The 27,403-nt window shown below is 56.0% G+C and overlaps 1 protein-coding gene across 1 annotated transcript; it reads right to left on the reverse strand.

The window, feature by feature from the left end:
• Positions 1 to 1,122: 1,122 nt before the first annotated feature.
• RALGDS (ral guanine nucleotide dissociation stimulator) lies at positions 1,123 to 26,613 on the reverse strand. Its single transcript, XM_074161128.1, is given in 19 exon segments — positions 1,123 to 3,296; positions 3,490 to 3,604; positions 3,750 to 3,995; positions 4,291 to 4,492; positions 4,628 to 4,723; positions 4,910 to 5,031; positions 5,503 to 5,535; positions 5,806 to 5,892; positions 5,985 to 6,062; positions 6,757 to 6,841; positions 7,175 to 7,278; positions 7,409 to 7,624; positions 7,771 to 7,863; positions 8,196 to 8,222; positions 8,304 to 8,490; positions 8,650 to 8,664; positions 9,049 to 9,290; positions 9,826 to 9,936; positions 26,488 to 26,613. Coding segments are annotated over 19 exon segments (2,361 nt in total). The 3' UTR covers positions 1,123 to 3,120.
• Between the last annotated feature and the right edge of the window lie 790 nt (positions 26,614 to 27,403).

The following is a 27,403-nucleotide window of genomic DNA, read 5'->3' on the forward strand; positions in this document are numbered from 1 at the left end:
TCCCCTTCTCCGGAGATCTTCAAAACCCGCCTTGATGCAGTCCTGAGTGATGTGCTCTGGGCAACCCTGCTTAAGCAGAGGAGTTGGACTAGATGATCTCTAGAGGTCCCTTCCAACTCTGACAATTCTGTGATTCTGTCCTGGCAGTGCAGGAATCTGGAGGCACTAGGGGCTCTGCAACAGACTTACCCTTCTCAATGCAATGCAACAGTCAACTGAGAAAAAAGGAGAGCTGCGGTGGGCATACGTACCCCTGCTGGGTAAGAGTCTGTGCTCAGGTACTAGCAGGCACCAAGAATAAACACTTCAAAATGTGAGGAAAACCACCCAAAGCCAAGTTTTCTATCAACAGGAGGCCCAAGGCCAAAGCAGGCAGAAATCACTTCTGCCAGAGTTCATTTAATTCCCAGCTCTTTTTTTTCAAAATTCCTCTGTCTGGGAAGGCTGCAGTAATTTGGATGTTTAATTCTGCCCGAGCAGCTAACGGCGTTACCAGCCCTGTCTCTATTACACAATCCTTTCATTTCCAATAGCTCAGGCTTTAAACTAATCTAGGTAGCCAAACTCGTAGAGAAATTCTGGATAGTGCAGCTCTATCTTTAATAGCCACACTCAGAACCACCTCACCGTCCGAGTAATCTCCGCTGAGGTGTCTGCGATTCTAAAACGGAAGAGAAACGTGCTGGGAAACGAGCCGTTGAACGTCAAACCAAGGCACCTTGATGCCTCAAACCGAGACAGACACTGTCTCCGCACCATCAAGACCAACCGTTGCCTTTGTTCTTAAAGCCGTAAAACCAGTAAATCGGACGTCGCGTTGATGCAACTGGAAAATGCAACAGTCCCAACAACTCGCAAATGAACGGAGTTCATTTGCGAGTTGTTGGGACTGTTGCATTTTCCAAATGAACAGGGTTCATCTGAACATCAGGCACCGGTCCCTCAAAACTAAAAGCCTTTATCTTCGTTCAAGCACAAAACAAAGCTCAACTCAGCAGAGTAAGGTAAAGTACAACCGCCAGGCAGGGTGTCACCTCCACTCCTCTTTCTCCAGGAACGTGCTGGCATTTTGGGGAAGGAGGACAGGACAACCCCTGCCTTGGGGCAGAGACGTTTGAGCGTCAGTATTTTATTGCAAAGACTAATTACATTGCTGTGTACAAGTCACACCGGGCAGTGTGCTCCTTCATTGAAGTGGTACAAAATACATATGGTACAGCCAGTCCCTCGGGTGACGCTGCGCTGCTGGGGGACACCCGTGGGAGGTGAGGAGGGGGGACACAGCACGGCCCCGGGGTGGGCGAGAGCTGGCAGGCACAAAGCAGAGGGAAGACCCCGGGGTGCTGATGCCCGAGGGCAAGGAGCCAGGCTCCGGGCAGGGTGGGGGGCAGGAGGCTGCCCCTGCGTCAGGGAGCCAGGGGCTTCCATCATGTGCAGCGACGGGCGATGCCACCTGAGGGGACACGGGGCTGCAAGAGCTCAGTGCCGGCCACGCTCGCACCCAAGCAGCCTCTTCCCACCCAGAGCCAGGGGCCCACAGCCCAGCTCCTGCCAGCAGCCCCCCCGAGGGTGGTCCTGCAGCGTTGTATCCCCCAGGCCCCTCTCCCAGAGCCGGGGAAGGCGTTGCACCCGCCCGGCAGCACCTACAGACGGGAAAGAGAAAAGATGTGCTGGGAGAAAGCGCTTAAAAAAAAAAATAAAGAGATGGAGCCAGGAACAAAATAAGGTCCCCCTTCGGTTAGTGTTTCCTACAATGATTAAAACAGGCATCTCTGCCCCTGCTCAAAGAATTTAGTGGTAGAGAAAGAAGGGAGGGGGTGCCCGTGGGGTCTGCGCCCCACCAGCACAGCAGAGCAACGCTGCCAACGTCCCTCCCAGGAGGTTTAAATAGCAGGGTGGGGAGCGGAGAGGGACTGGGCTGCAGGGCAGGGGGAGGCTGGATTAGTAAAATGTACAAGTTCGTCTCTTCTATTTACAACCAATAAATATTGCCAAAAAAAAAAAAAAAAAAAAGATCAGTAAACTTTTTTGTTTTATACAAAAAAAGTCTCATTGCTGCTTCTCCCATGGTCAGTGTTTGAAAAAGTCCGGTTAAAGCCCAAGGTGAGTGGCACTTTCTGCAGGTCAGGCGGTGGCAGCCAGGGCACCCGGAGCACCCCGAGCTCTCCGGCTCCTTGCCCGCCTGCGCAGACCCAAGGTCTCTATTTACACAAGTTCGGACAGAAATTCACTCTCCTCCTCCTCTTCCTCCTCCTAGTTAGGCTGGCAGCGCTGGGGGCACAGCGCAAAGCTTCCCCCGCCGGTGGAAGAGACACTGGCGTTTGATCTTTGGTGCAAGTTTGAACATGGGCCATCGAAGTCCAGCTGGAGGAACGCGCTGGATCGGGGAGAGGAGTGAGACCACGCAGACCTCCAAGTTGTCAAGAGCACGAGATGCCCGCTCCATTGTGGCAGGGACACAGCCCTCCTCCACCGGGCTCCGAGCATCAGTGTGGGGCTACATCTGCATCCTTTCCAGCTCGTCTCCCAGCCCGGGGCATCGCGGCTTCTCCCATGGGAAGGATAGGCAGATATGCGTGGTGGTGGCGATGCCAGTTATCCTGGGGAGGAAGGAGGCGGAGGTAAAATAACGCCAGGAAAGCCGGGAAAGAGAGGACCCTGCCACATGGGAGGCTTTGCAGCCCCGGGGTGATGGCTCGTGCTCTGCTCCTTGCAAACGGCCCCTCTGTGAGTTGCCGCTCCCCGGCTCGCTCAGACACAAGGCACCTACGGCAGAGGCGGGCTCCAGCTCTGGGCTGGCCGGCGGCTGGGCTAGTGTCGCACCGTGGAAGGTTAAAAAAAAAGAGAAAAATAAAATGGAGAGATCCCCTCTCGCTGCCTTCCTGTGTAGAAAAAAAGACCTGATTGAAACGGGAGCTTGTGCAGAGGGAGGCGGAGGCCGACACCGATTGCCAAAGCGCCCTGGCTCTCGGTGCGGGAGGGAGATGCACCACGGGCCATCCCCCATGGGCGAGGGTCGCTCCTCTCACCGCGCCAGGCAGCACAAGGACCGGCCGCAGCCGAGCTCAGAGCAGCCTGCCCCCAAGGCCCCGTCGGTGATGGGTGGCAGTAGGGCTGAGGCTAGAAGATGCCTTTGGCGATCTTCAGGCCTTTCTGCTTCATCCTGGGCAGGGTGGAGCTGGAGCCGTGCTTGATCTTCACCCCCTTGGAGAAGCCCCGCTTCTTCAGCACAAAGTCGTAGTTGGCGGCAGAGTTCATGGCGTAGAAGACATTGGCGTTGTCGGGGATCTTCAGCTCTGGAAGTAACCAAGGAAGGGGGTCAGTCACCCTTTCCCTGAAATGGGCCCAGAGTGGGGCTGAGAGTTGTCCCTGGGTGCTGGGACTGCTCTGCTGTCACCTCCCAGCCCAACTCTGACCCGCTGGTGCCCAGCCTGCGTAGCTGGCCAGGGACACAGCCCCCAGGAAAACCCCCCACACCACAGCACACACCTCTCTCCTCTGAGATGATCTGAACAAGCTCATAGTCTTCAGGCCGGTCCCCGTCCAAATTGTGTTTGGCCATGGCCTTGCGAATAACGACCGGGGTCTTATCCTGGCTCGTCACCTGTGAGCGCAGAGCGTTATTAGCCCAGGGGGTGCAAAACCCTCCTAAGCCTTCCACCACCATCTCCTCCCAAAATGGGCCATGCCCACATCCCAGCGGGACGAGCCACCCCTCCCTGGTGTCACCGCGGGTGCCCCGTACTAACCAGGATGCTCTTGTACATGTTGCCGTTGTCCACAGCCAGGCTGACGCGGATGATGCAGCAGTCGTCGACCTGCTGGTTGTAGAGGGGCAGCGAGAGGGAGGAGTAGCTGGAGATGCCGGAGACCGAGCGCTTGTGGGTGCGGGAGGCAGTCACCGGCGTGGAGGAGACGGAAGAGGATGAGGCACTGCTGGAGCCTGAGCCGATGCCCGACGTGTCCAGGGAGGAGAGGGAGGTGGATTCCCAGAACTGGAGGGCAGGGAGGAGAGGGGATGCGGAGGACACAGTGGTTTTAGCTTCTCCATCGGCCACAGACGGGGCGTACCAGCGCTGGGGGAGGGAGGCCAGAGGGATCTCACTGACCTGTGACAATGGGGGACCGATACGACTACAGCCACCGGAGGCACGAGAGCCCCGCCACGCTGCCGGAGCAGCAAAGGGCAGGGGGCCTCCCTAGCCCCGGTGGGTCAGAAACAGCCCCCGGGGCCCCCACCCACTCCCCCACCTGCCTCTGGAGGCCTGGACCCCATGAGCTGCCCCGTACCTTCTTCTCCTGGCAGTCGGGGGACTCGGGGATGAAGCTGATGTTGATCTCCTCCACGTCGGAGCTGCTGGAGCCAGCGGAGGTGACACTCACGGAGTCGGTGGCGTCCCCGCTGCACAGGTACTGCCCGCACTTGAGCTGGTCGAAGGATTTTGAGTGGGAGCTGCCGCTGGCACAGGGCTCAGTGCTCGGTGGCTGCCGGCTGTGAGGAGAGACACGGAGCAGGTGAGAACTGAACAGAGCAAGGACAGTGGCCACCCCAGCCTGGTCCCCACAATCCTCAGCCACAGTTGCCCCACGCTGGCCCCCACCTCCCGCCGGGGAGGAGCAGACTTACTCGCTCCATCGCTTGATGATGCCCGTGTTTTTCTTTGCCTTCAACGTGTTGCTGGCTGACTCCGACAGCGGCTCAATCTCACACGACAGCCCATAGCTGGGAGGGGAGAGATGAGGGTTTGAGCTCTCTGTGCTGCCGTGGCCACAGCGAGCACCGTGCCGGCAGGGCGAGGAGGCAGGACAGGGAGTGGGGCTCAGGGCAGCTGCTCAGCTGCTGGAGATGAGCGGTGGGACCTCCCGACGCACCGGTGGCAGCACAGCTCCAGACCCCGCTCACACTCACCTCTCGGCCTCACTGAGCCGCTCCAGGCTGTGGAACCAGTCCACGAACTGGTCCTCCTGCGTGAAGCTGTAGTTGTTGCAGGCCGACTGAAGCAGCTTGATCTGGGCGATGACTTCGAACTCCTGCAGTGAACAGAAGCCATGAGACCAGATCTGTTTGCCAGCCCCAGTCCCACACACGGAGACAGATATAAAGTTGCACCAGGGGAGGTTTAGGATGGATACTAGGAAATATTTCTTCACCAAAAGGGTTATAAAACACAGGAACAAGCTGCCCAGGGAAGCGGTTGAGTCACCATCCCTGGAGGTATTTAAAAGACCACATTTAAAAGATGTGGTGCTTCAGGACATGGTTTAGTGGTGGTTTTGGCAGTGTTATGTTGATGGTTGGACTCGATGATTTTAAAGATCCCTTCCAACCCAGACAATTCTGTGATTCTATGAAGGCCCAGAATCCTCCTCCCCAAAAATGAAGAACATGACAGCAAGAAAAGGAGCGAGATCAACCCCAAAGTGACTGGCAGAGCCTGGGCTTGCACCACGTCAGCCTCCTCCCTCCACCCCGCTGTGCTGCTGCCAGGGCAGAGCTCTCACCTTCCTTCGCTTCTCAAAGTTGATCAGCCCTCCCTGGAAAAGAAGAAGCCAAATGTCAGTGTGGAACAGGCAGAAAAATATTGCTCCGGTACCTCCCTGTCCCCCGGCTCGCTGCCACTGCAGTGCGGGCGTCCCTGATGAGGGGCAGCACCAGAGCACCCCACTTCCACGGGTTGGCAGAGGTGGATGCACAGGGTGCAGTGTCCGATACAGGACGCATGGGGGACCAGCCCTCCATTTATCAGCCCGGGCTCTGGTGCGGAGGAAGGAGCGGAAGGGGAGGATAGAGATGGAGGTACATACGTCCAGGAAATCCTTCATGGCGGTGTCGAGCATCACCAGGTCCGTGAGAAAGGTGCCAAGGTAGGGGATGGTGCCCTGCATCACACCCTGTGGGGACAGCAAGTGACAGTGGCGTCAGCTGGGACCAGCCCGGGCAGCCACCGGGGAGGGGACAACGGAGGTGGCTGTGCCAGACTCACCATCTCTCGCTGCTGCTGCTGCCGCTTCTGAGCCCTCTTTGGGTTGATCTCCAAGGTGGCAAATTTGGACGTGCCCTCCTGGATGGTGGGGAGAGGTGGGCATCAGCGTGGGTGGGAAACTGTACTAATAGATGAGCTAAAATTCACCCCTCTTTTATCGGTACAACTTTCCTTGTAGAGGGGAAGAGGAGGAAATCACAGCTGAGCTTTTTCATGGCTCACGGGGAGGAGAGGCTTAGTGAATGGGAACTGCTGCTCCCATTCCCAGCTCTGTATAAATGGCTCCTTAATAGGATGTTTTGTTCCCTTTTGCATTTTGTGTCCTCTCAGCCCTCAAACCAGAGCTAGGCTGGGAAGCGGTACAGAGGCTCCATGGGGAAGAAGGACGTTTTTGCTGCAGCCTTTCACGAACCCTAAACCCTGACCTGAAATCAAGAGGACTTTGCACTGGGCTGTTAAAATGCAGCTGCCTCTGGGGAGAAGCCATCACCTGGTGCACCGGATCCTATGCCCCTGCTTATCTCTGCTTGCTGAATTGCTCTGCAAGCTTCAGGCAATGACGACATTTGGGTGGAGAAGCAGAAAAGCCCAGCCTGGTCCGAAGCCCCCGCCTGCTCCCCAGCTCAGCAGGTCCTGCCTGCACCCGTGCTGGCAACCCCGGCAGCACTGCCAGGGCTGGAGCCTGGTGGCTGGAACACAGTAGAAACTTCTGCCAGCATCAGCCTGAGCTCCCTACCAGAGAAAGGGCAACACGGGTGCTGCTTCCCCATACCTTAATGAGAAGCTCCCGGCTCAGCGAGTGGTTGTTCTCATCGGAGAAGATCTCGGAGAGCTCGTGGAAAGTGCGGAAGCTCTCCCTGCTCAGGGAGAAACACAGGGGTATTTCAGCAATGGTGCCACCATGGGATCCCCTCCTCAGGCTCTTTTTTGCCCACCCAAAGAACCCCTGCAATGCTCACAGCTCTAGCACAGGCTTGCTTTTGGGGGCTGTTCAAGGGTGTTTTGCATTAAAGGAGGAGGAGGTGATGGTCATTTTATTTCCTCACCCTCCTTAGGTCCCTGGGTTTTGGGCACACTCCAAGAGGCAACGCTGGAGCTGAAATGATCCCATTTACATATTCAAGGGCCACAGCACAATCTCCCCCTTGAAACCTCCCTGTGGCCACAGGAGTCCAGCAGGTGCTGCTTACCGTAGGACCTCGTCCCAGGTCTTCTTCAGTCGGTGAACAGCATTGCACTGCAGAGCCGAGAGGATGGCTCGGAGGGAGGAGAAGTTCTTCAGGATACGGCACTCCTGGGAGCAGACAAGGAGAAGACAAGACTCAGCGTTAAAGAAAGCCCAGGGATCTGCTGGGATTCACACAACACAAACCCTCAGGCCTTGGGCCGGGGTGGGAGGTGAGCGGGACGGCAAGCTGTCCTACCCGAGCCACTTCGATCCACCGCTCCACCACTTTAGCCCTCTGCTGTGGCTTCAGGGACCGGTCTCCGAGACACGTGGCGATGACACAGTTGGCCACACTGTTGAACTGCGAGACCGTGGCACGGATGGTGGGTGCCAGGTGCTCTTTGCCCTTTTTGTCTCGCTGCGACCAGATGCAGCCCAGGCAGTGGTAAGGCACCACTTTCTTAAACAGCTCCTGGAAGATAAAGCGATGGAGATGGGTCTCTTTGGGGTCCCTGGGAAGGGAACAGGCTGGGAGGAAAAGGTGGAAGGGAAGAGACAGGCCTGTGCCCAGAGCAGCAGGCAGAGCACCATTGACCCAGCTGCCAAATGAATACTCACAGCATCCATCAGCGTGAACTGTTCTGCCACCATCTCTGGGGAGAAGGAGAGGAAATCCGGCTTCCCGTCCCCAACCCCGTTCTCCTCCACCAGCTGGAAGGTGCAGCCACCGTGGTCTACAGCTGCAAGAGAGAGGGCAAAGCTGAGCACCACAGCACTGCCACCAGCCAGGCCCACGCCGACCAACGCCAGCCCCCTGCCCTCACCACATCCCACCTCCCGGGCTCTTAAATCCCGTCTGGCTTCACGCCTCGAGAAACGAGGCTCAGATAAAAGGATAGTCATTTTAAACCTAGACACAAGTGTCTGCAGAGGATTAAAGCAGATTAGCTAATCCATTTAGAGATCCCACTTCTGGTGCAGTTGGATTAGCTTCCCAGTATACCTCCGTGTAAACGCAGGCAGGGTCTATGGAGGTCGGCCACGTGGCAGGACCCAAGGTTTTGGAGACCCTCGATGCCAACCAGTAGCACTCCCTGCACCTGCAGCCCCAAACGTCCCCCCACAAGTGTGGAAAGGACCCCACCTTCCGCCTCTGACTCGCTCTGCTCTTGCTGCTGGAACTGGGCCAGCAGGATGCGGGCTCGGCGCTCCAGGTCCGAGCCAGGGATGTTGTGGCGCACGTAGGAGATGAGCTGCTTGAGGCAGGCAAAGTCCGGGGGCTTGCGGAAGTCCTCTGAGTACTGGTCCAGCCAGGCGCCCAGGATGGAGGAGATGGTGCTGTGGGGAACACAGGCAAGCCTGCGTGAGAACTGGGTGCCAGGAGAAACCCATGTGCACCTCTGAGCGCCCCTGGGACAGCACATGCCTTTGTACAAGAACCAAAGAGCTATCACCAGAGCCACCCATCTTGTTCCCCCACAGCGTGGCCAGACTCACTTCTTCAGCTCTGTCCTCTCGTCCACAGCATGCCTGGCATGGTCCCCATTCGCCTGCACATGGAGTTTGCCGTACCTGGTGGGGCACAGAGGGGAGGCAGTGAGCATGTTGGACTCACCCGTGTCTCAGAGCTCCCTCCACATCATCCCAGCTGTGCCAGTGGATCAGGATGAACGTCTCATGCACTGTCCTGCTCCCCCAGCCTGCCACAGCCCCTGTGTTATGGGAAGAGGGGAGCAGCCAGCACTGGCTGCCTCGCAGAGGGGCACCAGCTGGAAGGGCTCCAGCTCATTGGGAAGTTCTGTCCTCCCTGCCCTGCCTCAAAACCTTCATGCTGATGGGGTTGGGAGAAGCCCATCAACCCTCCAAGATGCTGTGGTTCTCCTGGTCAAGGGGGACTCACACCAGCCACTCCCAGCTGCGTTTTGGGGTTCAGGGCAGCCTCACCTGTTAAGCAGCAGGTCCAGCACTTGCTTGGTGGTGGCGAAGGCCCGGTAAGTGCACAGGAAGATGGTGACGTAAGTGGAGTCATTGCCCTTGAAGGCTGAGACCAGGTACTCCACCAGCTTCTCCAAGGTCCCAGCTTTTATCGTCCGCACCTTACACGTCTCATAGAGGTTTAAGGCCGACTCGTTCTCAAACTGCCAGGACAAGAGCAGAAGTCAGTGAGCTGGATGAAGACAGACACGTTCAAGTGCAACGCAGTCCCACCAGCTTTGGAAGCTGCTTTTGGGTCCAGGCTAGGACCACGGAGACACCCTACAGTGCCTGGGGCTTTCAAGATGGGTTTGGGGAAAAGGAAGTTGGGTCTCCTCAGACACCAAATACCAGCAACTCAGCTGAGAAGACTCGAGCATTTGGGAAATCCTAGGAAAGGCCTCAAGGTTGCAAAAAATCTAGAAGCAAATCAGGGCTGCCCTATTTTGCAAAATGGGGCTTCAGATCACTTCCCCCATGCCCTTTCCTGTGGGGCAGAGGCCAGCGGGTACTCCCAAATACGATTCCCAGATAAGGCTTGGAGGGACCCCCGAGGACAGAAGCATATCGGGGAGTGAGAAGAGAGCAGCACATGGGCTGGTATTGACCCTGCCAAGCCCTAGTATCAGGTCACTGTCTCTGGCAGGGAAATATCCGAGAACACCCTGGGGCGGCAGGATGGTGGAATGCCCAGCTTACCCCCAGCCATCGCTGCCCTTTGTTGGCCGTGTGATGGAGCTGCACTTTCCGGAGCGATATGCTGTAGATCACACCATCCTCCAGCTCTTCTCCGATCTCCTGTGTGGAGCTCTGCACGGGAGGACAAGATACACCGTGAGATAAGGAGGGTGAAGTGTGGCAGAGATGGTACGAGGCATCACAGCAAGCCAAAGGCAACAGCCGGCAGACAGTGAGAGTCTCCCTTGCCTGCTCAGAAATGCAAACCAGGCGACACCAGTCCTCCCGGCCAGCTTAACCCTGGGCCCACCCGAGCCCACACACAGGCAGAGCCAAGACCTTGGGAAGCCGCTCTCAGTCTGCTCCCTGTCCCCTGCCTCTGCGTCTCAGGCCTTCTGCAAACTGAGCCTGCACCAGCGCCGGGTGCTGGGCAGAGAGGGGACCCGAGGGGGGCGGGTGACAGCACACCCCTATACCCAGCCCTGGCTGCTTCCCCCTCCCCAAGCCTTTGCCTTTCCCGTAAGGTGACATTGCCACTCGGCGTGACCATAATCTCAGTAATCTACCCCTGCGGGAACTGAGCACTTCTGCACACCTTTGGTAATGAATAATAACCATGAGAACGAGCCTCCCATGAGCTTTGGCAGTGCTGGGCACGCACGCAAGGCAGAAATCTAAGGGGGGAGCTTAAAGCTGGGGGGAAACCTTGGGGAGTGGCGCTGGGGTGGGCTTGGGCACAGCCAGGACAGGTCCCCGCAACCCTGGGGAGAGGCACCTCTGGACCACAGCCCAAGCTGTGAGGCTCACATTTCTGCTCTAGGGAGATGGAGACCATCTAAAATTTGGCGAGGAAAGAGGCGATGCTTCTTGGGGTAGGTCCCCAGGCACATGTCTGCCCCAGCTCCACGTGCCAGCGTGGGGCTCGGCAGCGGCTCCAGCCGCACCAAGGATAATTCGGTTCCCTCCTCCTCCTCCTCCTCTCTCACCACGCTCTGCTGAGTCAGCGCGTCTCTTAAGAGGATTTATTCAGATCCCTTTAAACACCGCGGGGATCTCCCCCACCCTCCATCCCCCACGCCAAATGGTGGGATGCAGTGTAACATGCGGCAAAACCCACTGCTCAGCAGATGGGGAAAATGCCCAAAAGCAATAAGCCAGTTAGCAGGGGGAGGTGACGAAGCACTAGGGTGTGGGGGCTTAGGGACAAATCCCCCCATGTGTAACACACTGCTAGCCAGGGGCCAGAGCCAGCCCACGGCTCTACCTGTGATCTGCCTCTCAGGAGCACAAAACCCCCTGAGCAATGGCACCAAGGTAAGGCTTGCTGGGGAAGAAGCTGCCGTGGGGTGACCCAGGATGGAGCCCCAGGAGCGCAGCTGCTCCCTGCAAAAAGTCCTCCTCCCACATCGCTCCCCGAGAACGTGGGAATGGCCATACCCAGGGCCCCAGCTTCAGACGATGCTGCGCATCTCAAGAGACACTGAGCAGACAGCATTGAACGTGACCCTGAGCTGATGTGCACCTAACATGCTCTTTAGCCATCCTTTATCATCACCATCACAGCAGCGGTCACTGTGCCGTTACCTTACCCTGCTCAAGTCAAGTGATATTAGCAAGGAATTAAGGCAGGGAACCACGGCCACCGCGAAGAGTAAGGGGAAGACTTCAAGAAGCCTCTCATTCATGGTTGTAATGAATGAGGACAGAGAATCCCCCTGGGCAGGGTTACTGGACTTCTTCCTCGCTTTCTCTTGAGCCCAAGTCAGCCAGGTTGTCTTTCTTCCACCTATAGGTGCTGTTTCCAACAAAAAGAAAGAAAAGCTATGGGAACTCTTCCCAGTTTGCCCTCAGAGACCACCAGACCCTAGTGTCCACAGCTGTGTGCTGTCCTCCAGAAGTGACAGCAGTAGATGCCTCTTGAGCACACAGGCCCGGTGATAGAGAAGGGGAATCACTACCAACGGTGCTTCACAGCAGCTCTCCCGGGCTCTCTCCCCGTCTTTACCACCCAACCTGCACATCAGCCCTACCCTGCGTATCTTCCAGTTACGCTGACTTTGGGCTGGAAGAAAGCGCTGGGTCCAGCAGGACCAGATCCCTGTGCTGGGATCTCAGAAAAGAGATTTGGGCTGGGCAGCTGTAAATCCCAGACACAAATATCAAGAAAAATCAGACGTTTGTGGAGATGCAATTAAATTAATAAAGAAATCATACGGGAGAACAAAGTGTCCCAGGATCAACCCATGAATCATTGGCAGCTGCTGTGCAACTACAGTGGAAAGTATTGCCATAGCTCTGCAGGGGGTTTCACTCTGTATTTCGTGTCACGTGCAGTGGATACACCCAATTTTGATGTGCGTAGACGCAAATTTTGTTTCCTTCCCATATTCAAGACTGTCAGATTCATTCATTTTTTGTCTTGCTGACTTATGCGATATCCCCCGAAGTTCCCCCTTTGCAAACCGCACACGAAGTACGCAGCTTCCCAGCGGTCTTCGGCCAGGCTCATGCCAAGAGCCAGGCGAGCTGCTACACTGGTACATTTTAAAATTTGGCTATTTATATTCTGCGTGAGCTTCCTCTTTCCTACCGCTGCTTCTCCAAGATGCTGATTGTGCATTCCGCACATGTTGGTTGAAAACCAACCAAGCAAAAAGCAGCAGCAGGACGGAGCCAGTGAAGTCCCACTCCAACACCTGCCCCAAACGCACGTTTCTGCCTCTGCAGATGAGGAGACACGGGGTGGGAGCAGGGCTGGGAGAGACACAAAACCTTGACCTGTGGCTTCTGCACGTGCTGGCCACCAAGAACGCTGCAATCCTAAGTCCGGCACTACACCAGCATTTCCACCAAGTCAACCAAAGATGAACGTCTTCAAAATGGTCCCTAAAGAGCTGTGACAGACAAGTGCAGGAAAATATTACTGCTACTGCTCCCCGTTGCCTGCCCTCCACATCTGCTAGAGTTTTCTGCCCCTCATAGCAGAAGGGAACGCGAGTCGGGCTCCAGCCAGCACAACCACAGCCCAACACACACGTGCAACCCCTCCTTCATCAGTGGTTCAACCTAGATAACCGAGCAGCACACCAGAGATACAGGTGAGCATCCCTTCCGCTTACTACATCACGTTGGTGGAAGAGATGTGTCCAACAGGCCCAGACAGCGCTCTAAACAGCTGCAACAAGATTTGGCAAAGCTTTTCTGTGAAAGCACTAACTTGGAGCACGTCGATGGTTACGGCATTTGCGCCTTCCACCAAACTTGTACAGAAGGGACTCCGCACCCCAGAAAGTGAGATCCAACGCATTTCAAGACGGGCACCAAAGAAGGGAAGACGTAGAAAATGAACATTTGACCATGATTTCTCCAGCTGGGTGTGCAATCCTGCTCCTCCGCAGACGGCAGGAAAAGGCCTCTCGACGGAGGGGCACAAGGAAAAACCATATGTTTAACTTGGGGGTATGAAACGCCCAATTCTGCAGAGTCGGAGGCTTTTGCGAAAGCAGCCGTAAGTGAACTCTGCAGGAGTTCATCCCCTGAAACATGAAACTGGAGGTCTGCACCAGATGGCTTGCCTGGTTTTAGAGACCGCCTCTTCCAACTGCGGATCGCCCCGGGCTGCGTGAGCAACAGCGAGCTCCCCACGGAGAGTTCAAAGCACTGGTGACTACACCGGGGAGGAATTCCTGCTCCGTGCAATAAACTCTTCTACTCTCTGGTGAATGTTCTAGTACACGGCGTGGTGCCGAACCCCACGTCTTTGCATGGAGGCTTAATAACGAGCTCCAAGACGTAGCCAAGGTTTGCGAGGCTGGAGGAAGGGCTGTGGTGTGAGGGACCCTCGCAGGAGCCAGGCAGAGAGCAGCGGGGAATCTGCCTTCATCTCTTCTCGCCGGCTTGAAAGGAGGGGAAAACGCGAAAGCCAAACAGCAAAGTAAAATATTGGCTGGGGATCTGCATTTTAGAAAGTGTTTGAGATCAGTCGCAAAGGTGGTTTTGGTAAGACAGGAGCAAAGTACAGGATTAAGTGTGAGCGTGACAGCATCCCTGCACGTTACACACGGACAATTATCTAACAATTACCAGGTCTTAAGAGCTCTGGTCCCACGTGCCCTGGGTTAGAGCACTGGCCTCCAAAGGCACAAAATAATGAACTGTTATTGGAAAAAGGTATTAATTTCAGCACACGTGGAAGAGGCAAAACCGCTTAAAGTGCTTTTACTGATGCTCCCTGGACAACAGCTGGTTTAAAGATCAAGATGTTCGTGGTACTCTGTTCCCTTTCGGCTGGGCTACGCAAAATGCCTCTTCTACAGACAGGTATAACACAGCACCCAGAGTGTTTTTGCACCAAGATTTCAAAGGGACACTGCTCCCAGCCGCGAGAGAGAAGCAGACGCTAACCCTGCCCATGGGAAGCCAGGAACCTGCGTCTGTTGGGAATTAACAGTCTCGCTAATGAGACAAGAAAAGGCAGAGCTGAGCCTCAGAGACATCACCAGGAGTTTCTCATTGAAGCTCCGCGTTTGCACAAGTTCGAAAGGACTCGATGGAAGCTGGAAAAACCAGAAACAGAAAGTGGGTTTTGGTCTTTACAGTCCCTTCTCAGAATAATCCCTTCTCATGGGTAACGGGAAACGGGCCTGTCCAGAAACGAAAGGAACCGGCTCTACCAAGGACTGTGTCACGGTTGACACAAGCCCCGAATTAACTTTCGTTTCACTCCCAGGAGCAAATCCTGAACCCATGCAACGAACAGCAGCAACTTTGGGGCCTCTTATGTCAACCGAAGTGTAAGGCTTTATGTAAAAGGAAACAGGAAAAAAGCCACCCCCATCTAGTGAAAGGAAAACAACTGCAGTTCCGTGAACCAAAGATAAAGACCGCAAAAGCAGAAGTACCCTCTGTCCTACACATCCAAAATAAGCGCACGCAGCACAACACCCTTCCTCACGGGGACTTCCACGCAAAAAGCCCCACGGTGGATGTTCCCCCACGGTCAGGATCGTCCCATGGGTCGGGATCATCCGCTCCACACACTCATCGGCAGCTTCCTTCCCCCGGCTGCGCTCAGGAAGGCAACAGAGATTATCCAAAGCCATTGAGGAAGCTGCTGAATATCCCCCGTGTTCAGGGAAAGGAAAGGCTCCCTGTGCTGGCATCTGCCTACCCTGGTGACCCATGGCATGTGCTCTGGATTAGCAGCCCCATGGAGGGCAGGAGCACTTTTGCTCCCCAACACCATCCCAGTGGTGACCGTGGTGTCACGGGGGTACAATGTTTCTCTCCAGCCAACGTTGGCCTTGAACAAGCTGATGTCCTGCTGTCTCCTCCCAGGCGTGTTCCCGTTGCTGCTGAAGGAGCTCGAGTCCCCCCATGGCAGCTCGGCTGTACCCTGCCCTGGGCACTGCTCCCCACGCAGAGATGTCAGGCAGATAGACACGGTTCCTTTGGCTTTTCAGCACTCTCTGCCTTCCTTCCTGCCTGCTCAGAGCCGCCTCAAACCAGGACCGATTCCAACAGCCCATTAAAACATAGCGACAAAGGGGGAAACAGGAAAAGAACAGAAAAAGGGCCAGAAGCTAAACTTAAACCCGCTATGAAAAGGGGGTGTTTTTGCCAGGACACCAAGACAGTGGCGACAGCTGAGAGCCTGTTCTCACCCCATCAGCTGCTGGGCTCTGCAGCCGGGCTTTCCTGACACCCCGAGCTCCGCTTTCACCCTCCTTCAGGTGTTTCAGCATGGAAAGCTGCACCCAGAGCCCGCGGGAACAGCCCCAGGGCCCTGCATCACCCAGTGGGATGGGGCAGAGAGAGGGAGGGGGCACATCACCCCATATCTGCCTCTTGGGGGGATTTGACACCTCCTCCCTCGGGGTCTGGGGCTGCCCGAGGCTGACGGCGGGTCCGATCCTGTGTTTGTAACCCAGAGGGGTTAGAGACAATATTAAAAGGCAGCCTCCTCCACCCTCACGGCTTGGGAATAAGAGAAAGCAGCGGCTGGTGGATCGGTTACAAAGGCATCTTGTGACTCGCACGCAGTGAGTCAGTGGCTGGAGCGAGGATTAGGAGCTCAGAGCTCGGGTCCAGAAATGAGACAGAGCAGATACACAGGATTCCTCCCTCATTTGCTTTTGTTTTGCTTTTAAAGAAAACTAAGAGCCTTCCCACACATAGAGACTTTTTCGCTCTTTTTATGGTCTGGAAATCAAGAGTCAAAGATCTGCAAAGATGCTTCGTGTCCACTCCATCCCTCCCGGCCTCCAAGGGGCAGGATCAGACCCCCTGACGCAGGGGGCGATGCCGGTGCTGGGGGATCAGCCTTGCTGGGGGGACTCCCCAGGGAAAAACAAACTTTATCTGCAACTGGCAGTGCCAGAGATGCCAGAGATGATGGTTTAACTCCAAACTCTGTGTTTCCTATACCCAGGAGTAGAGAAGACCACCAGCACCTCTATGTGCATCCTATGGGAGAACACCACCGGAGCAGGACTTCCCCCGTGTTTCCTACCAGGGGACGTGCTGGGCCGGGCTCCCTTCACAGGCTGCTGAAGGTTAGAAGAAAACTGAGTGCAGCAGGTTTTGCTTCCTCTCTAAAGTTGATGGAAAAAAAAGATCCCGCCGACACAGCAGTTCTAGCTCTTGCTCCACAGTCCTGAGCTTTGTGTTCGTGAGCGCTTCGGCGTGCGTTTCGGCAGCATCCATGCTCAGCGCCAACGCCTACGCAGCGTCAGGCTTGCATAGGAGGGACGCAGCTGGCCCTCGCTTACAGAGCAATCGCTCCGCTACAAACCCGCCTAGAACCCGGAGGGTAGTTACTGGAAGTGAAACCAGAAAGGCATGACTGGTGAAAACTGGTGTATAAAAAATTAATACACATTGCTCTGTAAGGGTAAATAAAGATAGAGCGGTTCAGAGTTAAGTCACCTCGGCTCAGAACAAAGGTCTGTATTTTACCAAGACGGAACAGAAAAATCTGCAAAAAACATAACAAGTTCAAGAACTGATTATTTTTTGTGTGTGTGCGTGTGTGTACAGTAGCACCTGTAAGTCACATGCAACACGACAGCTCCATAGTGCCTTGTTCTATGTAAAGAAAAGGAGGGGTTGTGTCCCAAAGAGGTACAGTTCAAGCCCTCCTGATCTAATATCACTCTACTGATTCCACTGCTGAAACAGGGCCCTTTTGCGCCAAGTGTGTTATTTCTGTGGCCACAAGAACTGCTGTATGCATTTGGGAAGGGTTGGTGATGAGGCTGGCATTCAGAGCTGACGTACCTTGAAACCGACAGGTATGCTCGCTCCTGAAATGTCAGTTATGTCTTAACCCGTGTTAACCAGAACACACTGACTTGTCCGTTGTTGCAACTCCAGGGCAATGCTTGTCCCCTGCATGTACCAGCATCTGCAAGCTACTGAGTTCATCTGTCCCAAAAAGTCCAGTCTTTACGTTCTCAGAGCCACAAAGCCTTGAATAAATTTTCTCCTGCTCTGAGCTTGCAGCCCATGTGCCAGTCCAGACAGCCAAAAAATTAATTTTAAGAATTATTCGCTGCTCTAAACCCAGCTTCTTTTGTCAAACCTCCCCCTCCATGTGTACCTGACCCGCACGTACCAAGCTCACACCTGGGCACGCACCTGCGACACCAGCAAGGCACATGGGATGTGCAGAAACAGCAACACAATGTCCATGACTCCAGCAAATTCCAGGCACAGAACATCAGCCCAGATGCAGGAGACGGCTCTCGGCCCCTCGTGCCGTGCCGACCCATCCCACCGGCCCCACGCCGGCATTCCCAGGGATTTTCACCACACGCCATTCCCGAGCAGCCTGGATAAGCTGTAAATGTAGTAACTCACCTGCTGTAGCTTACGGGGGGGGGGAAGCAGAGCCCTATCCTTCTGTCATTTTGAAGGTGCACAGATTGGGGGGGACAGGTTGGAGGCTGTCCAGAAGCCACGGCCCTGTCTGGCTGCAGTCTGGCTTACGGTAAACTGCTCCGTCACCCTTCGTTTCAATTTGAACAAAGTTAATTTTGATTTAGCTCAGACATATCCTTAGCTTAGATAAGCTGAACCAAAATAAGCTCTCGTGAAATAAATGTGTCCACCCCATGTGTTTACACTGCCTTACGTCAACTTACGTTCCCTCTGTTTAAAGCTGGCGCGATTGAAGCGTGGGCAAAGCTGACAAGCCCAGACCTCTCGGGTCCCCGTCCCCCCCTCCCCAAAATCCTGTCACCCCATCCTGCCCAGGGAAGGATGCTGGGGGGGATCCGGGTGCCCCCGGCCCAGCCTGACCCCAGAGCAGAGGCTCAGGCGCTCTCCCAGCCCGGTTCAATGGCCCCACTGTGCTCCGGGGCCGGAGAGGGGCTCGCGGTGCCGGTGGCAGAGGAACGGCCTCGCCGGATGGCTGGTTCTTTGTGTGCGTGTCTGCATCAGGGTGACCCAGTAAACAGCTGAAGCAGAGAAAATGCAGGAACAATCCAGCGCGGGGAGGCAGCGAGGGGCTGCCGGTGAAAGGACGGGAGGAATAAATGCGAGCCTTTGTTCTGCGGCCGTGCCCCTCGCGCCCGACTCCCACCCCGGACGGGATGACGTAGGAGACCTCCATTTGCTGCCGGCGTGTTCTCGGGCTGCCCCGTGCCCAGCTCCAGGCTCAGCCCGACTCATCCCAGCCTCCTCCCGACACCCACCACCCCAGCGTGTCCCACTGCATCGCAGCCTGTCCCACCGCATCCCAGCTGCGGGTCTCCGGGCATCCCCTTGGCTCCGGGGAAGGGTTGGGAGAGATTCTCCTCTTGCGTGGTCCCCGCTATTTGTTCCCCTCCCCAGGTAGCCTGTGGGAAGCTGAGAGGGGGAAGAGCAAGCACTTTTGCTTTGTAATCAAGCAAATCTCACCTTCAGAGCATTACACAAGTGTCAACAAGGCAGTAGGTGCTATATAAGCAGGTACAGGGGCAGGAGTCAACAAGCCAACACCTGGGGGGCCTGCAAGGAGGATGCTCAGTCAACTAAGTCTGATTTCCACAGCTGAAGCAACTGAGAGCTTCAGTTTAATTAGCACCTTTGGGGAGAAAACAACTGAAAAAAAAAATACTAAAAAAAAATAATCCAGCTGTTGTCAAGTGCCTGAACACGCACGCCGGGAACCCAAGCAGTGAGATTTGGACCCGGGCCCTGCCCCGAGAGCTGGGTGTGCCGGATCCTGCACATCCAGAGGGTGGAGAGCGGCTGTGGTACGAGGAACACGGGTCCAGGCAGGGCATGGGCAGCTGGGATGGCGGGATGAGTTCCCTCCCTGGACCCTCAGCCCTGCACCTGTAGGTGCGGGTCCTGCCGTGGACCATGTCCGAGCATCAGCCAGAGCGGGACCTCCAGCCAGACCCCGGGGGGTGGCAGGGAGAGAGCAAGCAGCTTCAACGCAGGGTTGTTCCACCTTCCCACCTACCGTGATTCAGCACAGACTTTTGGGATCATGTTTTCTCCTGCCCTTTTCCAGCAATGGCTGATGACGAAGACGTGCCAGCATCTGCAGCAGCACACCTGCGTCTGCTCGGGGACACCGGGCATTGGGATTTCAGCCCATCACTGTGTCACCACAGACATTTGCAGGCAGGCATTCCCTCATGACAGCAGAGCTCTTTCACGGCAGGTAAACCACCACCCAAGGACGCCTGTTGCCCCTGGCCATGGCACTTTGGCGAGCCAGTATAGGCACGCTCCCACCCCAACTTGTCTGCTCCTGCCACCCTGCCCCGGTTCATCCCCCGGGATCACCAGCCACAGGTGAGCATCCCTGCAGCTCGCCCTCCCATTTAACATGATTTTGGGGCACAAACCCAAAAAGCTGATGTGCACAACAACCATGAGGCAGCATCAGTGCGAAGGGGGCAGAGGTGCCCACCCTCCTTCCCTGTCTCCCTTCCTTTGACATTGCCCGGACTAAGACAGGGCAAGCCTCAAACAGCCCCATCCTCCCAGAGCTGAGTTTTGCTGAGGAACACACTGAAATCCGTGGGAATGAGGACTGAGAGAGATGGAGTTTGTGGGATACCCCCCCCCAAAAAGCACCTCAGGGAATAAGTGTTTGTTATGACACTGGTGTGAGCCATAGCTACGCTCTGAGTCACCCCCAGCGCGCTGCGAGGGAGGGACCAGCCTGGCTCCTCTTAATGCCAGTTCTCACTGTCGCAACTGGGACTGAATCTAGTAAACCGCCTTGTCTAGAAACCCAGTAATGACAGTAATGACAGCGACAGTCACCAGCAACGGGCACATTGCTCAGCGCAGGGATCTGGCCCAGGGGTCCCGATCAGCAGAGCTGCAGCTGGGGCCAAACATCCATTAAAAAAAAAAAAGGAGAATCAAAAGCAAACAAAATAGCAACACTTGGAGAAAAGCTGGGCTGCTTTAAGGTGATAAACCACATCAAGCATCAGCCTTCCTCTGAAAAGTCTACAGTGATCGTTGGGGTTGAAGCATGGGAGGAATGGGGGTGACACCATCCGTCCCAGTTAACACCCCCCCACATCCTCCAGTGCCCACAGCTCACCAGCTCTGCTGCTGCTCCAACACACAGGGCCAGACCTCACCAGCAGCAGGCCACCAGCTGAGCCTTTCAAGCGTCTTTCAACAAAATCCCTGGGGTTTTGCCCTAAACTGGAAGGTGAGAGCCCAAACCCCCCAGCCACGCGAAGGTGTGCATCCTTGTTCACTTCCCACAGCTGAGTTTTGACCCTGCCAGTCTCCGGCAACGTGCTTCGCTTTGCCCAGCGTGGCTAAACGATGGTTTCCTGAAGTTAGTTCCAACTCTTAAGAAGCCAACCCAAACCAAACACATCATTTCACCAACGAGAACGCTGGCTGGAGCGGGGAGCCTCGCGCAGGCTCTGGGCTTGCGAGTCTCCATGGAGACCCAACCACCGCAAAGAACAGGGAAAGGTTGCGTGGTTTTGCTCCATCACATGAAAAGAAGTTCTGGTAAGACGGGTAGCAAAACCCTTTGAGAAGCAGGTTTCCACACAGGCTCTCAGCTCAGCTGCTGTTTGTTAAAGTGTGGTTAGCAGAAAGAAAAGCCGCTCTAAAAATAATGCCTCAGCATTCCAGATGAAGTTGCCTCCGATGAGTTTCCTCTCCAATCTGCTCTGTTTGCAAGTTAAAGCAACTTTTTTCCTTCCCTGTCAGCTCCGAGGACTTGGCTGGTGCCTGGCAGCTGGAGTCACCTCTGTCCTACCTCTGCTGACCCCGGGGCTCACCAGGCAGCCGTGGCCACTGACCACGCTCCATGGGCACCCGGCAGGGAAGATGCCCTTCCCCATCCCAGCGTGTTTCTGACAGCAGGGCTCATCGAAATACCAACTGTGCAATGAAAACAAACCCGCTGCCGTCAAGCTATGCAAGTGAAACGGGCCATGCATGTGCCTCTGCATGTGCTTGATCTCCACTGACATTTAGCTGTCACATAACTCCTGACCCTCAGGTATGTTCAAGAGAAACTCTCGGCTGTTATCTAATGTAAAAGCGCTGCCCCGTAAGAACGCACACCAACGCAGCCCCAGGAACATAACCAAAGACTTTGAAGTTTATTCGCAGAACATCATGAAAACAAACCAAACAAAATCAGCTGGTTTAGGTGCTGCGGAGTCGTCACTTCACCGTAACCGAAGGAAGCCGATGTTTGCTCAGCGCAGCCCACGCGAGGGCATGGCCCGTGCAGAGATTTAGAAAAGGACTTTCCCGTCGCCTCTGGGAGGTTCCCAGGTGTAGGAAGAACAAAAGGCCCATCCACAAAAGCCCTTCTACAAACACCAGACTATATGTGAGCACAGCCACCCCTGTTGCCAGCCACGGTGTTGGCTGAGGGCAGGCTCCCCACGCAGCACCCTGGTACCTCTGCCCCTGCTCCCGTCCCCTCCCCTGTCTCCATCCAGAAGGGCAGCCTGCGAGGCTGAGTCTCCGGGGAGCGGCTGGGATTACTCCTTGCCGGAGCCCAGCACTCCCCTTCCCTAATGACCCAGGAGCAAAGTCCAAATGCATCTTTATCAGAGCTAGACGGGCTGGGGCTGCTGCAGGTGAGTCCCCACACGGGGACAGGAACAAGAAAAACCAACAACTGAAGTAGCCAAACAGCTCAATTCTTCCCCTGCTGCCCGTTTTCCCAGGCAGGCTCGCTCCAGCCAGAGGCTGCCATACAGTTCCTGTGCGATGCTTAACACGTTTCCCCAAGCACCACGTCCCTCCTCCGAAGAGCCCTCATGCCAGCCTCATCCTTCAGCCCACGGATGCTCCTCGCTGCAGAATGAAGGTCCCACAGACCCCCCCGCAGCAAACGACACACAGTTTGGACAGGCCAAGGACAATGCTGTTGGGTCTAACCCAGCACCACGCACACGACAAACAACCTACAGAGGGTACTGTTACCTGAAACAAAAGCTCTCAAAACCAAAAGTAGTTTAGAGAGGAGATATTGCTTTATTTGACGTCGGGTGCTAGGTGGAAATCCACAAATCTAGCACAAGCTTTTATTTGAGGTAACAGTACGAACCCCACAAATCAGCTCTTTCTCGCCAAGACCCAAATGATGCTCCAAATCCTGATACACACACACACCCCCCAGACCCTGCAGGTGACGTCCCACCAAAGGGATGCACAAACTCGGACCCACCACGAGCTGCACTGGAGCCCCCCGGGTCCCCCCGCCAGCAGCCCGGCCAGCTTTGTATCCAAATCCCGCTCCTTAGCAACGGCATTTTTTTCCTCCCCTCTTGCTGGGTCCGTGGGAGATGAGGAAATATTTGAGAGCTGAAACAGCCCTGCTGCAAGCATATATTTAAATAAAAGGAACACGGCCGCTTGAAAGCCAGTCAGCTCTGGAGATAACGGTGTTAGAGAAGTCCGAGCAGGGGATGCCCAGCCTTTAAACGTGGTCTAGGGTGACCTAAATAAGCTCTCTGCTCCTTCAATTACACTTGCCTCGGGCGACAGAGCGGCTGGTAATTAGAGAAACAAGAAAGGGTGATGGAGGAGCCACTAGTGGTGAAGCCCTTCCTATGGCCAGACCAACTCAGGTGGCCCTAAAAACAGACCATGTTCTAGTCTCAGTTGTGGCGTGGCCACAGGCAACCCCCCAGCTCTGAAACAGTGGTGCCGGTGGAGCGAGACCCATCCCCGTAGGCACAGCTGGCCTAATGCTCTTTCTGCTCATCACACCCCAAAACCCAGGCACAGGGAAGCGCAGAAATCCTCCAAGGTTGCATTTGGTCGCCCCTGCCCCATAACCCCACACCGACGGCTAGAAGATAGACCAGGGAGCCTTGGGAGCAAAGCCGGGGTGTGGTGGTGGCCGGGGGGGCGTTGACCATCCAGCCTGTGGATAAACAAAGACTTCAGTTTCCAGGGCTGCCAGTCTAGTACTAAATCCACTAAAACCTCAGCGAGATCCCAATACTGGAGGGTTTCCCACCCCTATGGAAACATGGCACGGCAGCCTCCGAGTAACGCGATCCTTATACAAATACATTTAGAAAAGTCTCTCCAGCTTCTCTCTAACCATATCAAATAATAATTAAAAAATCCCTCCCACACCTCTGTTATTCCCATCCTGCAGCAGCCACTAACAATCATCATCTCAGCCTGCTCCCGGCCTCACCCCCGGCTCCAAACCCTTCTGGAAGGGAGCCAGAAGGTAGGTCCCCCTCCAAGAAATACCAACAGATGATGTTCATCTGGCAAATTGCAAGGGGCATATCAGGTTGTGCCTGGGGGAGGAGAACAGGCTGGGAGAAAAGGATCTTCTTCCAAAGGCACCATAGGAAGCTAAACCAAAATGGCTTTTAAGAGAGATCTTTGCCCCTCCCTCACCTCCTTCCCGGCTGTAAAGAACAAGCACTGACCTCCAAGGCATCTGGGCTGAGCAATTCAAGTTTTCTGAGGAAGCGTTTAGCAACTGAGAATCTCCTAATTGTTCAGAAAACAAACAGAGCCAGAATAGCAAGGACACAAGCTTTTTTTGATATGCACCAGCCCAGCCACTTATCTAAAGGTTCAGCAATGTCAGCCTCCTGAAAGTTTCAGTCTGTGTCATCTGCAGGGGTGTTCACGGCTGGCTTGTCCATCAAAGACCAGGAGGAGGACCACCAAACTCACTTTGCAGCTGCCACTGGACAGGAAGGATCGACGCTCGCTGCTGATTTGGGATGGATCGGAACTGGAAAGGTCAAAGCAAAAGGTCTGCAAAGCTGCTCCATCGGACAGTCACTTGAGACAGTCAGCTTGAATTTTCCATTCCCCGTGGTTAAAATCACGGTGAGAGCACTTGGCAACACGTGGCCATGAGACCTCGAGTAGGACCTCAAAGCGATGCCTGGGAGATCGATACCGTTGCTGTGGGATACAGGCAAAGGTCTGCCCTGCTGACATCCGCAGGGGCTCAGCCGAGGAGCAGAAAACAAGATCCACGTTCCCCGCAACCTGCCCAGCAGCTTTCCAGGGATCCTCTATTCCCCGTGGGACCAGACTATCCGCCCCATAAGCTGGCACAGCTCTGCTGAAACCAGCTCTGTCCCAGGGACGGGCGGCAGCGCTGCGGGGCTATTAACGGGGCTTAGCAAAACACTGATGGCCTCCCGGGGGGTTTCTTATTCAAATAATCTCCCTTCTCCAACTCTGCATCTCGCAGAGTAACTCTACCCAAGGATTATGACCACGCCAGGCTGCTGCCAGGAGAGTTGTCACAACACTGACACTCATTTCTTTTCCTTTCCCCAGTTGGGTGCTCCAACGCCGGCCAGTGCAACCCGTCCGTCGGGGCTTAAAGATCAGGGAGGCCCTAGAGCACGGGAACACACTAGAGTTTAGTGGCTCCCTGAGCATCTCAAAGCTGCTCGGGACGCAGCGGGTCCCTGTACCCAGCTCTGGGATAAACCTTTTCTTGGAAATGGATGATATGGGGAAAGGAGAAATTTGTCTGCAAGTTGTTCAGGGCTGGGAGGAAAGGCCAAGCGGTCGGATGCCGGGACTGTGCTCTGACCACTACACAGCAGGGACCCACCTAGAGCCCAGAGCAGAAATTTGGGCAAAGATGAGACCTTCAGAGGAGGTCTGGTGGGTGGTCATCTCTCTCTGCCGGGGCTTGGTCAGTGCCAGCAGGCGCCATGCAAAGCCACCCTTAGCACCTCACTTTTCCTTTGCAGCCCACATCACCTGAGATGCTGCCAAACCCTCTCCTAAGCTCCGGAGCCTCCTCCGGACGGAATGCACGGGGGCTCACCCGTGCCAAGCCTCTCTCCTGGGGTGAGGAGAGCAGCACGCCGCATCACCCCCTCTTTTCCTCCCCACTCCTCTTGCTCTCCCTGCCAAAAGCGCGGCCCCTCGGCCTCCCGGAGCGCGGCGGCCGGAGAGGCTGGACTTCCTGCCAGGCATAACACGAACCAGATGATGTACTCCAAACAATGTCAGTACGCCCACCCCCAGGAGAAAGAAGCAGGGAGGGGAAAAGGCAGGGGGAAATAAGCTGGATGGAGCTTTCATGAACTCTCGGCAGAGCTGATGAGCCCCTGCCACCAGGCCAGAGGTGAACCGATAGAGCCGGAGCCTGAGATAATCCCTTCCCGTCCCTGGCTGGCCAAGACTTTCCATCGCAGGTTACAGGGTAGACCGTTTAGCGCTGGGAGAAGGAGCCATCACCCCCTGAAAAACTGGCTGCCCTCCCCGGATATCTGCACAGTAACTCAAAAGGGTTTAGTGGTGATTCCCCCCCCCGCCTCCACCGCCCCCCTCCTTCGGGAAGCATCCAGAGCAGAGAATCACATCTGCAGCTGGCTCTAAATCCCAGCAAAGCCAGACTGACTGACCCTTGCTGATATTAACCCCTGCACCACCAGCCTGCAGGGCTCGGACCCTGTGAAAGCACCACCTCTGAATGCCAAAACCTTCCTCCAGCTGGGCTTCTCCCAACACACCATTTGCTCAGAATCAATGACATTCCTGGCACGCCAAAGACAATCATCCATTACTAAGAAAAAAGGCACAGCTCTGACTCAGATTATTTTGGGTGCCTCCGCACGCCACTGCCATCAACAAACCGCTCAGGCTGAGACCTCCAGGGGACCAGTCTGACTCTGAACCGCCCGAGGTCGAATCCAAAGAAGCACAAATATTTTGCATCTTCCAGCAAAGTCCTCCCAATACTCGTAACCTTCCCAGAGGACACTTTTGTGGTTTGGACAAGCCTGAAGCCTTTACGAGCAGCTCAGATCTGAGCAGATTCCTGCCTCCAGCAGCCAGAGCCTCAAATAAAAGATTAAAAGCCCCCGGTTTTAGCAACCTGCCCCCTTCCCCGCTTGTCTTGAGGGAGAGCATCTCTTTGGTTTCTCCCAGCAGAGAGCCTGGCAGCCTGCCTGCCAGTCCGTGGCACAGGGACACACAGCAAAAAGACTGAGCAGGGGCGCCCATTTGTTAAATAAAATGAAGCAGTGCTGCGTGTAGCAGACTACTCACAGCCATCCCCTCGCTGAATTCCAGGCCTGCTTTAGCCAGGCTGCCAGCGAGGCAGAGAACCACAAATTAAGAGGGGTGATGCGCCAGGGCCCCACCGTGCAGCGGGCTGAGCCCCCCCAAACTCATCGCAGCAGCGATGCGCCCCCCCCCCCCCCCAACCACCCCTACTACCCCCGCACTCACCTCCAGCGGCGGCAGGTCGGGGTCGAGCTGGGTGAAGCTGTGCAGCACCACGGGGCTGCTCTCCCCGGCCACCTCCAGCCTCACGCCGCCCCAGAGGCTCCGCGCCCTCCGGCAGCCCTCGAACATCCTCTCGGGGGCGGCTGCGGCGACATGGTGCGGCGGGGAGCGCCGGCGGCTCACCATGGGCAGCACCGCCGCATCCCCCGCGCCGCGCCCCGCCAGCGCCCCCGGGATGCACCGGGGAGAAGCACCGGGGAGGGGTGGGGGGGGGTGGAGAAATGGGCCGGGATGGGAAGAATGGATTCCCGGGAACGGGGAGCCGGCCGTGGAGGGAGAAGGGTTCGGCGGGGTCGGGAGGCGGCAGCGCCCGCAAGCAGCGGGGCAGGCGCCGGGAGCCCGCAGCCGCCCCCGCCGCCCAACAGCCTGATGTCACCGCGGGGCCGGGACGGAGCCGGCGAGGCTGCAAAACCAGGCACTGGATTTCCTCCTCCCGCAGCCTCCGCCCGCCCCGGGGGCCGGCCCGCCTCGGCCCAGCCCCCGCGGGAGCCGGGGGGGGGGGGGGGGACACGGACGGACACGGGGCTGCGGGAGGCGGCCGAGCTGTGATACCCCCCCCACACCCCGAGCCCACAAAAACGCGGGGTGGGAGCTGCGGGTGGCGGGGACACGGAGCTGCCAGGAGGAGTGAAGCTACGGGGGGGGGGGGCGGCACCGGGATGGGGAGAGGGTGGGTGACACTCGCTGGAGCCGCGAGTTTTAACTCGGGTGGGAGGGAGCAAAGCTATACAGGTGACAGCGGCTCTGGAAAAGGAGCCTCACATCTCCAGGTGTTCATACAGCACCTCGATCTGGGGGTCACACGCCCGCACCCAACGAAAAAGTATTAAATTCAAGTGCATGAATATTAACAGCACGT

This window comes from Numenius arquata, chromosome 19 (assembly GCF_964106895.1).
Source record: "Numenius arquata chromosome 19, bNumArq3.hap1.1, whole genome shotgun sequence".
NCBI classification, from domain to species: domain Eukaryota; kingdom Metazoa; phylum Chordata; class Aves; order Charadriiformes; family Scolopacidae; genus Numenius; species Numenius arquata.